Genomic DNA, 13,178 nt, shown 5'->3' with positions numbered 1-13,178 from the left:
GGCATGCGTCACCATGCCCGGCTAATTTTTTCTATATATCTTTTTATCTGTCCAGATAATTTCTATTTTTAGTAGAGACGGGGTCTCGCTCTTGCTCAGGCTGGTCTCGAGCTCCTGACCTCGAGCAATCCTCCCACCTCGGCCTCCCAGAGTGCTAGGATTACAGGCGTGAGCCACCGTGCCCGGCCCATACGCCCATTTTGCAGATGGGGACACTGAGGCAGAGGTTGGGTGACCTGCACAAGGTCACCGAGCCAGCATGTAACAGAGCTGGGACTCGGACTCAGGGCTGTGCTGCTGCCTGCAGACAGTCGTGATCCCTTTCAATAGCCAAGTCTTGCTCACTCGGCAGCACAGAAGTACCTCCCGATCGGCTGACAGTCCTTTTGATTTTTTTCCTCACAATCAGAGGCAGATCCAGGTTTTGTGATGCCTGAATCCTTTACAATTTGGGGGATCCTCTTTCGGAAAAACAACAAAGTTACAGATTCAAGAGCAGGTGCAGGGCCTGGGAAGAGAGCTGTGCAAACACACGGCCCCGAAACCCCGTTCGTTATGCATTAAGCTGCATCAGCATCACAGCAAATCCCAACGTGCCTGCTCCATTAGGAAAATCTTCAAACAACAAAGTTGAGAATTTTCCTGTGAACACTCCTAGCCCCCTCACTTAGACTCTACCCTGAACTTGTTTTATGGGACACTTGTCCACCCCCCATCTGGCCATGAGCCCACCTTATTGTTTTCCACATTGCAAAGGAAGTTGCAGTAATTAGTGCGCTCCAGCTTGCAAATCGTTAACTACAGTTCTGGACTTCTAAGTTCTTCTTTTGATGCAAGATTCAGGTGTGAAATGGAACGCTAAGTGCACCAAGACCCACAGACGTGCCTGTGCTGCCGACTCCGTTTGTGCACACGTGGGAATGGACGCATTTCCCCAGGCACTTAAGTACCAAGAACTTCCCGAGGACGCTGCGAATGTCCAGGCTGCAGAACTTGTCCTTGAGCAGCTGTGACCACCCTCACCCCCACGTATCGGTGTATCTGCAGATGCCATGACAGCCATCTCTGGCCATGAAGTTTCCTCCCGATTTCCAGCAGGTTCCTTCAGGCACATGCGTGGATTCACTGGGTCAGAGGCCGGGGGTAACGCTCCTTGGCACATGGCTTTCACCTCTGCCTGCTGCCTGTCATCCCTGCCCCTCCCCCCACACACATAAAGAGCTGTTTTCTTATCTGTACAATATTTCCTTTATTTTTATTTAAGATGGGAGAGGAGGAAGAGCAAAAATAGCTCCTTTAAAATCACGATGTTCTATGGGATACAGTGGGGGAAGCACTGATGTTGTCTCTCCCTTCACCCATTTCTGTTATAAATTACTCGCTCTATTTTTATAAACATTTTGTCCTAGAGAAACCTTCCCAAAAGCCATAATAAAACATGAAGAAAGATTAACAGAAAACTAAAATCACTAAACCCTTCTGCCTGGCAAAACACACCACCTACAAAGTCAAAAGGCAAAACCACCTGGGAAAAATGGCTTGGACCACGTATGACAGACTTCAGATCCATAATAAATAAAGAGCTACTATAAATAAGCAACAAAAAAACGACAAAGAGCCCAGGAGGAAAATGGTCAAAAGGTTTGAACCAGTGCAGAAGAGGAATATCAATGGCCAGAGATGCTCAACCTCACTGGTAACCAGGCACAATAAAATAAAAATAGTGAGGCTGGGCGAAGTGGCTCACGCCTGTAATCCTAGCACTCTGAGAGGCCGAGGCAGGAGGATCACTAGAGCTCAGGAGTTCAAGACCAGCCTGAGCTAGAGCGAGACCCCATCTCTACTAAAAATAGAAAAATTAGCTGGGTGTAGTGGCGTGCACCTGTAGACCCAACTACTCGGGAGGCTGAGGCAGGAGGATCGCTTGAGCCCAGGAGTTTGAGGTTGCTGTGAGCTAGGCTGACGCCATGGTACTCAAGCCAAGCCAACAGAGTGAGACTCTGTCTCAAAAAAAAAAGAAAAAAAGAGAGAGAGAGATCACACAGTGGCAAATGCGGAATCAGTGAGCTCCTGTGCTACTGGAATAAAAATCAGCACAGCAGCCAGGTACAATGGCTCGTACCTCTAATCCCAGCACTATGGAAGGCTGAGGCAGGAGGATCACTTAAGGCCAAGAGTTTCACACCAGCCTGGGCAAAATATCAAGACCTCGTATCTACAAATTTTTAAAATAGCTGGGTGTGGTGACATGTGCCTGTAGTCCCAGCTGCTCAGGAAGCTGAGGCAGGAGGATCACTTGAGCCCAGGAGTTCAAGGTTACTGTCCATAAGCTATCATCAAGCCACCGCTCTCCAGCCTGGACGTTAAAGTGAGACCCTGTCTCTAAAACAATACAGCCTTTACAGAGAGCAATTTGGTTGAATCCATCAAATGACATGCTACAAATACTCGTGCCTTTGGCCCAGAGATGCACTTCCAGTACTCATCCTGCAGGCACATTTGCAAAGGCATGTGGACAGGGACATCCATTCCAACTCAGGAGGGGCAGCACAGGCCTGGCTGGGCAGCACCCCACACAGATGTGATAGGACCCTACGCAGCAGTGTCCAGACACAATTATCTCCAAGAGGCACTAAAAAGCCAGCTGTAGAACCACGTGTGGTGTGGTCCCAGGAAACAGAAAAATCGAAACTATTCTATTTTCACAAGTACATGGAATTTAGTAGGATTACACATTAAAACATAATCATTCACCCCAAACTGCAGGGACAGATCCCTGCTCAGAGGAGATGGGCGTGGATGCGAACGGAAGGCCAAGGTCAAGGGTGACAGTCATACGTTTGCTTGGCAGTGAATGATTTACAGTGAGAACAGGGTCCTTCGTTTCTTATAAAGGTTAAAAGAAATCTTCTAAAAATAGGTGTGGGAAAAGGGAGGAAAAATAAACCTTATTTTATGTGTTTCCTTACTTTTTTTTTTTTAATCTTTTATGTGTTTTACAGACAGGGTCTGTCGCCCAGACTAGACGCAGTGGTGCAACCACGGCTCACTGCAGCCTCCAACTCCTGGCCTCGAGCGATCCTCCCGCCTCAGCCTCCCCACGTGCTAGAATTACAAGCGCCACCACGCCCAGCCCTTCCTTGGCTTTACAATGGGGACAGTTACAGTCTCCTTAACTGGGTTGTGAGGGTTCAACGAGTTAATGCATCTGCTTAGAAATACAACAGGCGCCTGGCAGACGCCAGCTGCTGCCACCTCTCCCCTCCCCCCGTCAGTGTGACAGGAGCTGCTCTCCGTCACCTGGGGCAGGAGAAAATCCAGGGTGGTCTCAGCTTCGCCTCCCCTCACCTGCAACTTCCGGGCACGCTGCTCGCCCTGTCCGCCCTGCCTACTGTCCTTTTAGGACCCACCCACCCCTGTAATGGCCTCACTGTCAGATGGGCCGTGACTCGGTGGGCTCACAGCCCTTCCACACGCCCTGGGGTCTCACCAGACCCTGGAGGAAAGGAATGTTCTGGCACCTACATCCTTGCACCCCAAGGGGGATGTACAGAGACCTCACCGAGACAGAAGCTGCCTGGGGGAGAGAGACAAGTCACACACGCAGCCCGAGGTGTCGGTCACAAGGTGCTTTATTGAAGGGGGGGCTCCGGCGGCCGCGGCAGCTATAACCTGGGGACGGAAGAGAGGGGCTGAGAGGGGCTGAGGACAGAGAGGGCCCCACGTCCTTGCCCACTTGACAGCTCCCTTCTGCCCTTCAGTTTCCCGTTGGGGACCCTCCCAGCCCCAATCTGGGTTCACGGCCTCCGGGTGGGCTGACCCTCCCCCGGGCCTGGCCAAGAGGGCGCTGTTCAACCGCTGGCCACAGCTGCTGGGGTTGGGAAAGAGGAAAGGCCCAGGGCCCCGGCAGATGCCACACGGAAGGAGAAGGGGTCCTTTCCTTCAGTTTGAGCGGGTCAGAGGCAGACCAGCCTGCCCTGACAGAGAAGGGGCCCCACTCACTGGATCTCCCGGAACGCCCGCTTCTCCACGAGCTTCACTTTGTACTTGCGCTTGAACCTGGAGAAGGGACAAAGGAGCCATTGGTGACCCGGGACCTCGCCAAGCTCAGGGGTGGGTTCCAGATGCCCTCACCCCCACCGCAGCCCCAGGGCCCTCACTTGGCTCTCTCGCGAGGCTCGATCATATTCCTCCTCTGGAAGCTCTTGAACCGGTCTCGGAGGATGTTGCCCTCGGGCTGCGGGACAAAGAGGGAGGGAGGCCTCAGCGGGGCCTGGCAGAAGCCCGAGGGCCTCGGACGCTGGGAGGGGGGGGTCCCAGCGGGGCTCAGGCCCTTCATTCAGTCTCCCCAGCGCTGCCTCCAGAGCAGCGGGCACTCGGCCTGGCCCCGAGCTCACGGTGCTCGGTCCTGGGGGGCAATGGCCACCGACCCACGGCTGCCTCTCAGCTGGGCATGGAGGAACCCACAGGACGGAGGCTGCTGAGGCAGTGGAAGAGGGAAGGCCTGGCAGAGGGACAACAGTGCAAAGGCCAGGTCCCAGGGAGAAGGCGCACGGCCCACGGAGACACAGCTGGCTGGATCCTCAAGGCCAGGCCATGCAAGCTTGTGGCTGTGGGGACGAGCTGGGCTCCCTCTGGGCACTGGGGAGCCACAGCAGGTTCTGAACTGGGGGAGGAACAGAGTCCGTTTTGAGCTTTAGGAAACCCTTTTAGTCCTGAAGAGGGTCGAGACGGGGGCCAGGAGACGGGACTGCAAGAGGGACCCAGCTGGGAGGGCCTATGAGGGCCACAGGCCCAACCACCACCCAGCCCCTCACCCCAGGACCACCACCGCAAGACCCTGTGCCCTCAGCCCCCAGGCACTGGCCCCAACCAGCCTGGCCCAGGGGCAGCCAAGGTGTCGCCCACAGCCCCTGGGGGGCACGGGGAGCAAGGATGGGTGTCATCACTGGGCACAGACCCCCACAGCACCACGCTGCCCCGGCCAAGCAAGTACCTTCAGGGTCCTGAGCGAGTCCGATAGCTCCGAGCTGAGCTGCACATCAATGTCGGGGGCCTGATACCTGGACAGCAGGAGGCAGGTGTTCGGGGGACTCGGTCCCTGGCAGGGCCCAGGGACACCAAGTCCAAAGCCCACTCCCGGGGAAGGGTGGGCCTCTGAGAACACAGGGCTCTGGGGGGGCTCTCAGGAGGGGGCCTCCTTAGCAGAGGCAGGAAGGTGTCAGGACGTGGGGTCTGGACTCCCCCCCACCAGCCTCCCCCGGGGACCCCCAGCCCGGGTCTCACTTGAGCCGCCCCAGCCTGCGGGGCTTGTCGGCCTCGGCCAGCCGCTGTGCCTGCCGCCGCCTCCGCCGCAGCGCCAGCTCCGCCAGCCGCCGGGCCACCTGGGCCTTGATCCCGCGCAGCCTGAACAGCTCCTGGTGCCGGAGCCGGGCAGCCCGCACCGCAGCCTGCTGTGCCCGCTGTGGGGACAGGGTGGGGTTAAGGCCCAGTGGGCACCAGCCAGCCCTGGGGGCCTTCTGGCCTTTCCCGACCCCTGTCCCTGGTCACATCACCAGCTGCTCCAGTGCCGTCAGAACAGCTGTTTTCTGAAACCACCTTGGTCATCCGTTTCCTTCTCTGCGGTCCATGAACCTCCCCACTCCCTGCCTCTCACAGCACACCGGGGACCCCTGCACCCCCAGCCCAGCCTAGGGGCTGCTGGGAAACAGGTCTCAGCGGACAAAGCAGCAGGGAAGATGCCACGCAGCACAAAGTGCAGGCTCGGGGAAGGAGAGCAGGCCGGTGGCAGGACGGGGTTGGGGGGATCAGAGGCCGTGGGCAGCCCGACCCGGTGCTCACCAGCCTGCGGGCCTCCTTCTCCCGCCGCCGCTGCTGCTCCGTCTTCTTCTCAGCGGTGGCCAGGCGGGCGGGCGCGAGGCCGGCCTCAGCTTCTGCGACCTCGGGGCCCTTGCCCTGGCCCGGCTCCCCCTCGCCATCGGACTCCTCCAGCAGCCCCTCGCAGAGCTCCTGGAACGTGGACTCCTGGGGGACAGGGCAGCGGAGTCAGGGGCGGGGAGCGGGAGGGGAGGGGAGGGACACGGGCGCTGGGCAGGCGTGGCTCACCTGGGTGGCGGCCTGCTCCCCGGCGGGCAGGGCCAGCTGGCGCTCCAGCTTCTCCGCCTCCTTCTGCCGCTGCAGCTCCACCTCGTGCGCTGCTGACAGCAGGGTCTGTGAGGACGCAGGGGTGGGGTGAGGACCGCCTGGGACTTCACAGGCCTGACCCTGCTACCCCCAACCTCTCCCCGCCAGCGCCCACAGCCCCTGGCCTGGCCCCTCCTCTTCTCCCACCCTGCTACGGCCACCAGAGGGCGCTTTCGGACCCCCCACCCTTGCAGCCACCCTGCGTATCTGTGAGGAGCCCCTGGTCTCCATGCCTCAGGTTCGCTTACGTGAACTGTCCAGGACAGGCAAGTCCCTAGAGACAGGGTGGTGGCTGCCTAAGACTAAGGGAGACGGAATTGGGGGGCAATGGCTGATGGGCCTGCGGTTTCTTTTGGGGAGATGATGAGAAAGCTCTAAAATTAACTGAGGTGCTGGCTGCACACGGGTCACTAAAACCCACCAGATCACGCGCTATGAGCGGGTGACTGCGCGGTATGTAAACCACAGCTCCGCAAAGCAGCCACGGGGAGGCAGAAACAGGAAAGACCGATCCTGACGCCCGTCCTGTAGGGCCCACCCTCCCCTGTCCAGTCCAAGCTGAACGCACTAGAGTTAGGTGCGTCCTCCGCTCGGGGCCAACCTTGCCCTTGGAACAGCGACCCTGCTGCTGCTGCAGACGCCACTGCCCGCGAGGCCCCCGCCGCCTGCTCCTGGCTGGCCGAGCCCTTTGCACGAACGCTCAACACCGTTCAAATGAGCCTCCTGCCCCTACGACAATCACCTTGACCTCCCTCCAGTAACCTGTCCCTTAGAACGGTGCTCCTCCAGGGCAGGGGTTTTGTCCCTTTGTTGGCAACACCTGTACTCAATGTATGCCTGTTAAACGGGAACAGGTCCGGCCCCACACTGGACAGTGGGCCGGCGCTGCCTTGGTCGCATCTGAGACCCCAGCACCAGCCAGCGCAGGGCCCGCTCCTGGCGAGGGCAGCGCCAACTGGGCGGCGGAGCGCAGGTGAGGACAGGGCTGGGGGCTGCGTACCTGGTGGTCTTCAAAGGACGGGTTGTAGGAGGCTCCGGCAGGCATCACCTCCACGGCGGGAGCCTGGGAGGGCTTGGTGTGGAGACGCGGTGGCCGCTGGGGAAGACATGGCCCAGGCAGGGTAAGACCACGCTACGGTCTGAACCTGCCTCCCCCCCCCAGTCGTATGTCGAAAGTTAACCGCCAACATTAAGAAGCGGGGCGTTTAGGAGGTGATCAAGTCACGAGAGCTACACCCATGAATGGGATTAACACCTTCCAAAGGACCTGCAGGGGACCCGAGTGCGCGCTCCACTTCCAGACTGTCCGCCTTCCCCCCTGCCTGGTCTCCACCCAGCAAAGGCCCCCATGGTCTCCAGCATAAGCCTGGGGTCACCTGGATGCCCCCCAAGCTCCTCCCACACCAACTACCGGTGAGTCCTGGTGCTTCTGCCCTAGGACTCTGTCCCCAGTCACCTGCAGCCCCAGCAGAGCTGTCGCAGGCCCTACCCTCATGCCCTTGGCTCCCAGGGTCTCTAGCCCTGCTTGCCTGCCCGGCCACGGTCCAACCTCCTCGGAGCGGCCACTGGGATCCCACTGCTCTCCCACGCTCTGGTGGCCCCCGCCACCAGGCCTGCACCCCTTCCCTGACCACACTGGCCTCCTGAAGGTTCTGGGAACATTCGGTCCCACTCTGCAGCCTCTGCACTTGCTGTGCCCGACCTGGAGGGTCTCCCCTCCCATCTCGGGCATGACTTGCTCCTTTGCTCCCCCCACCAGGTCTCTAACCCCGCTGGTACTGTATTCTTCCCAGCTGGGGCTTCCCTGGCCACCCTGAAGCACGTCCAGCTGACCTGCCACCACACCCTGACCTCCCCCTATTAAAGAACCAACCGCAACCCAAATTGCTGGCAAGATGAGCCCCCCCCCCACCCCTTTACTCCTTGCTGCACCCCAGTGCCTGACAGGGAGAAGCTGAACCCCAGAAATTCTAAAGCACCTGGGCTCTGACCCTCGGGGTCCAGCAGCTCAAGATGAAGGCGGTTACAAATCAAACACTAAAACAGACGACACTACTGTGTGCCAGGCACTGTTCGCAGCTTTTTCACGCATCGCCCCTTAAAATGTTCCCCACCGTCCCGTGAGCTTAGCACCATTTCAGCCCCCTCTTACCGAAGCCGGACCAGGCCACAGAGAGGTGAGGCCGGCTTTCCACATCAGTCAGCACCGGAGCGGGCACAGGAACCCTGGCCGCCCCACACCAGCACGGGGGTTCTCGGTTCTTGGTCACTGGGACTGACCAGCTCTGAGACCCAGCTCTTCGGCCCCTCCTCGGCGCCCCCCACCCAGGATGCCCTTCCCACAAGTCTCACCTTCACTCCTTTCTTCTTAGTCTGCTCCAAGAAAAACTCGTCCTGGCCAACCAATGGCCTGTCCAGAGGGTCTGTGGAGACAGGCAGGGCAGCTGCCGGGGGCTTTCCTGGTGTGGGAGAGGGCCCTGACCCCCTCCCTCCAGACCCTCCAGATTTCAGAAAGGTGGGACTAAAGCTCAGGAGAGGGAAGGACTGACTCTCAGACCCTGAGGAGCCTTGAACACCAGGCAAAACTGAGTCTGGACAGGGTTCAGCGAGTAGAGGAGCCCCCACGACTCAGGAAAGGAAAGCACAAACGGAAAAGGGCACCCCTTCAAGACATTCGACTCTGCTGGGAGATCGTCAAAGCAATACTCACAGAGGATCCCCTTAGACACTGTGCTCTTGTACGGTGCACAACACACACAACTGCACGTGACAGACCTGTCCCTGGTCACAGATTAACAGCAGGATCACTCACTGTCCAGGGCCCAGAGGTCGTAGAAGGGCCGCTCGACGGTGTCCTGGGGCCCGGGCTTGGTCTTGGCCACAGGAGGGTTGAGAAGCCGGGCCTGGGCCCTGCGCACCTCCCGGGGCAGCTCGCCCTGCTTCGTCAGCTTCTCCCATAGCTGCTCCTTCCGCCGGAGCTTCTTGGCGTTGGGGACCTGGTGAGCGAGGATGCTGGCCGGGGAGAGACGGCACAGTATGGTGGGTGAGGTGACAGCCCGAGAAGCAGCAGAGCCTCCTTCCAGTCAGTCAGGCTACCCCCACCGTTCAGGCAGCTCCTTCCCCAGCACCCCCTCCCCAGAAGGCTGTGCCTAGCCTGCCTTTCAGAGACCCCCTCTCCCCAGGTCCATCCCCAGCGCAGGCCTCTCTCCTGAGCCCCAGACTGACCAAGCAATAGTCTTGTCCTAGGCGTCCCCCAAGCACCTCACATCTACCACGTCAAAACCAACCTCAGCATCACCCCAAAACCCACTCCTCCTTCCCTTTGCCCATCTCAGGGGCAGCCTGGCTGTCTCCCTATCACCGTCCACCCTCTCCCCCATGGCACTGAACCTCTGGGCCCTGCTTGATGTGCCTCCCAAACATGGCTTCCACCCTTCCCTTCCTCTCTGTCCCCAAAGCCCCCAGCCAGGTCCAGACCCATCCTTGCCTGCCTCGGCCCCAGCATCCTGGCACTCCTTCCAATCCCCAAAGCCCAAATCTGACCCCACCCTCCCTTTCAAATCACCCTCATCTATCACCCCCTCCCCCAGAAATCCTTTAGGACCAGGGTCTGGTGTGAAAGAATGGCATGGAGGTATTGGGACACTCACTCTTTGGGGGCAGAGACCTTGGATGTGTTCTCGAGGACGAGGTCGACACGAAGGGGCTTCTTGAGAAGCAGTGACTTTTTCTGGAATTTGGTCTTCTTCTTTTTCAGCTCTGGGAGTGGGAGAAAGGAGGAGTCAAGGCCTGGGGCTTCCTCACTACCAAAGACTGCCCCCGCCCCCGCCCCCCAATTTCAGCTCCATTGGAGCCATGATATTTGTATCTCAAGTCATCCCAGTGCAGACCTGGGAGGTCCCCAGACTGACCGCAGGCTCCCAACGGAAAACAGAGGCCCCCAAGTGTGGGACCCAAGGTGCTCAAGCCCTGACCCTCCACCCCACCCACGTCCTGCGGACACAGAGGGCATCACACGCACCACCCCGCACGTGAGGGGCTCCCAGACACAGCAGGGAAACAGCCACAGAACAGGGAAAAGATCGGGTGGTCAGGTGTCACTGTCGCACAGGATGGCCGATTCTCAGCATCCCTTGAGTGCTTTGCTTTTTACTTCTAAAGGCTAACAGTTAAAAGCAAAAACTCTAGAATAAAACATAGTCAGAACGGAAGCTCTTCTGTGCCTCCAAACTGAGGATGTTAATACCTCCCTCACTGGGCTGTTATGAAAACGTAATTATTTCAGAAGCACAAAGCACAGGGATCACCTGTGAAGGCTCACGATCGCTGTTCTCTTTGCCCCTGCTGCTTACTAAAATCGAACCCATAAACTGCCTCTCCTCTGCTCCCTAAAGAGATCTGCCACTGGCCAAGGCAAGCCTTTAACTATTAATACTTCCTCTCCTGTCCACTGGGGCAGGTCCCTGACTTTTCCTTTCTGTTCCTACATCAGATCTACTCCCTTCTGTGAAAGCTGACCTCTCTCATTTACCTCCTTTTACCTGCTCATTCGAAGTCTCCTATACCTCAAAGCGGGTCCTTTCACCCCAATCACTGAAACAGGTCCTTCCATCTTGACTAAAACAGACCCTGCGACTGACCTCCTACAAGCTCAACAGAAAGACTCTCAGCTTGTTTTCAGTCCCCTCGCTACAGCAGACCATCTATTCTTAGCTTGTTTTTCTATATGTTGATGTCAACCCTATTACTCATCAAAGTAATCCCTAACTCACTCCCCCACTTGTTTCAGCAGGTCCTGACCCTGAATTTCGGCAAATTAAAGCAAGCAGGTTAAGACTAGTTTCTCACCTGCTCATTAAAGCAAGCTCTCTTGTTCTTACTAACTAAAACAGGTCTGATTCCTTCAAGCAAGTCCTCGACTTGCTTTTCTGTATGCTGACAGAAGACCCCCTAACTTATTTCTAACCTACTCATCAAGGCAGATCCCTACCAGGCTTAGAAATCACTGAGATGGCCGGGCGCGGTGGCTCACGCCTGTAATCCTAGCACTCTGGGAGGCCGAGGTGGGAGGATCGTTTGAGCTCAGGAGTTCGAGACCAGCCGGAGCAAGAGCGAGACCCCATCTCTACTAAAAATAGAAACAAATTATATGGACAGCTAAAAATATGTATAGAAAAAATTAGCCGGGCATGGTGGTGCATGCCTGTAGTCCCAGCTACTCGGGTGGCTGAGACAGCAGGATCCCTTGAGCTCAGGAGTTTGAGGTTGCTGTGAGCTAGGCTGACGCCACGGCACTCACTCTAGCCTGGGCAACAAAGCGAGACTCTGTCTCAAAAAAAAAAAAATAAAATAAAATAAAAAAAAAAAAAGAAATCACTGAGATCTTTAAAAAAAAAAAAAAAAACTGACCCTTTTAGCAGGTTATTTGTTTTCCAAGCTATGTCATTAACACAGATCTCAGAGGCTGCAGGCCACAAAAGCCCCTCCTCACCTTTTTCCTTGGAGCCAGTGTCCACGAAGAAGAGTTTTTCATTGGGGGCCTCTGACACCAAGCCTCTGGGAGATGGAAGAGCAGACGTCAGCCAAAGATGTTGGGGAGGGTACAGGTTTAACCTCACGAGGTCCAGCCTTCCTCTTATGCTCACTCGAGCACCCTCTTCCCGCCATGGGACTCTTCTAGGCTAAGTCCTGGTCACTCAGTTTACAAAAATTAACACTTAGAAACACACCAAGCTCTGCTAAATCTAGTAACTCTATCAAGTTCCCCAGCTTCTCACCCTGAGTCCGCAGCCCATCCTGTCGGATCCCATGGTGGTACCTGGGACAGGTGCCTCTCAGCCTCCCGGGAATACCCCCCTAAGCACTCTCTTCCTCGCACCTGGCCGCACAGAACGTGGCCCAGCTCCCGGAAGTCCCGCCCCACGTACCCGCTCGTGCGCTCCTGCAACCGCACGTCCTCCAGGAACTGATCAACCTCCAGCCCCAGTGGCTCCTCAGCGAGCCGCCGCCAGCCCCGCTTCTTATTTCTCGGGCCTCGCCGCCGCCGCCTTAGCGCCGGGTCCACCGAAGTGGGCCGCAGTCCCAGGAAACCAGAATCGGCATTGCTTTTCGAGCGGGGCCTTGGACCACCACCGCCGCTGCTTCCTGCCGCCATCTTGCCAAAGGAAGAATTCGGCTGCCGGTGCCCCACAATCCCCCTTTTGGGCATGCGCGCGCAGACTTCCCACCCCCTCCCGTGACGTACTTCCGGTGGATCCATCTTAGTAGAGTGGCGAAGGGGCGAGGAGGCTGCCATCTTGGTTAAGGAGAACTAGCTCCTCCCTCCTTCGTTCTTTGCTAGGGCATCTGGAGATTCCTAGTGGCGGGGGCGGGGCAGAGGTTCTAGGCTCTCGCCCTCAGCAAAACACTTTTCCCGGCTGCCCGGGGTCTTTGCTCAAGCTGATTATTTTTAAATCTCATTTTTTTTTTTTTTTTTGAGGCGAGCCTTGTTCTGTCGCCGGGGCTAGAGTGCATTGGCGTCCTCACAGCTCACAGCAACCTCAGACTCCTGGGCTCAAGCAATCCTCCTGCCTCAGCCTCCCGAGTAGCAGGGACTACAGGTGCGCGCCACCACACCGGGCTAATTTTTCTATTTTTAGTAGACACGGGGTCTCACTCTTGCTCAGGCTGGTCTCAACTCCTAAGCTCAAACGATCCTCTTGCCTCGGCCTCCCAGAGAGTCTCGTTTTCTTAAAAGAGAAAAAAATCAGAACCGTAAGTGGCAGATTCGGCCCAAGACACGTTCCAATCTCAGAACGTTTGTCCTCTCAATCATCCAATCCTGGAATCTTAGAAATCAAAGAACTTTAGGAATGTCGAAGCTGGAAGCACAGAACGTTATATTTGAGGGATGTTAAAAACATACATTATTAGGACCCTAGAAGCGCAGACTGAGAATTTTTCACGGGCAAGCTGCTGCGCCGTGCTTCAGTTTCCTCATCTGTAAAATAAGGATG

At 57.0% G+C, this 13,178-nt stretch overlaps 1 protein-coding gene and 1 non-coding gene across 2 annotated transcripts; both read right to left on the bottom strand.

Annotated features, from left to right (window-relative positions):
• Positions 1-3,614: 3,614 nt before the first annotated feature.
• NOP53 (NOP53 ribosome biogenesis factor) lies at positions 3,615-12,351 on the bottom strand. The gene is made up of 13 exons (XM_069458567.1): positions 12,111-12,351; positions 11,675-11,739; positions 9,834-9,942; positions 8,996-9,195; positions 8,536-8,606; positions 7,184-7,279; positions 6,106-6,210; positions 5,842-6,024; positions 5,287-5,462; positions 4,997-5,063; positions 4,161-4,237; positions 4,003-4,059; positions 3,615-3,672 (listed from the first exon to the last, which is right to left on the bottom strand). Exons 1-13 carry the CDS (start codon positions 12,335-12,337, stop codon positions 3,666-3,668), a joined length of 1,440 nt encoding a protein of 479 aa, XP_069314668.1. The 5' UTR covers positions 12,338-12,351; the 3' UTR covers positions 3,615-3,665.
• Positions 4,844-4,955, bottom strand: LOC138375194 (small nucleolar RNA SNORD23). Its single transcript, XR_011231448.1, has one exon. It is a non-coding gene; the product is annotated as a small nucleolar RNA SNORD23 (small nucleolar RNA).
• Positions 12,352-13,178: the final 827 nt, after the last annotated feature.

The sequence above is a fragment of the Eulemur rufifrons genome, chromosome 24 (genome assembly GCF_041146395.1).
Source record: "Eulemur rufifrons isolate Redbay chromosome 24, OSU_ERuf_1, whole genome shotgun sequence".
NCBI lineage: Eukaryota > Metazoa > Chordata > Mammalia > Primates > Lemuridae > Eulemur > Eulemur rufifrons.
Note: the sequence above shows the minus strand (reverse complement) of the source record. Positions and strands in the feature narration are given on the sequence as shown.

Excerpts from the sequence above, each read along its gene's own strand:
- NOP53 (XM_069458567.1), bottom strand. The coding sequence starts at position 12,337 with ATGGCGGCAGGAAGCAGCGGCGGTGGTGGTCCAAGGCCCCGCTCGAAA. Across the intron at positions 6,025-6,105 it reads GGGAGCAGGCCGCCACCCAG|GAGTCCACGTTCCAGGAGCT; the intron begins GTGAGCCACGCC and ends CCTGTCCCCCAG. Across the intron at positions 4,060-4,160 it reads GAGCCTCGCGAGAGAGCCAA|GTTCAAGCGCAAGTACAAAG; the intron begins GTGAGGGCCCTG and ends TCCCTTCTCCAG.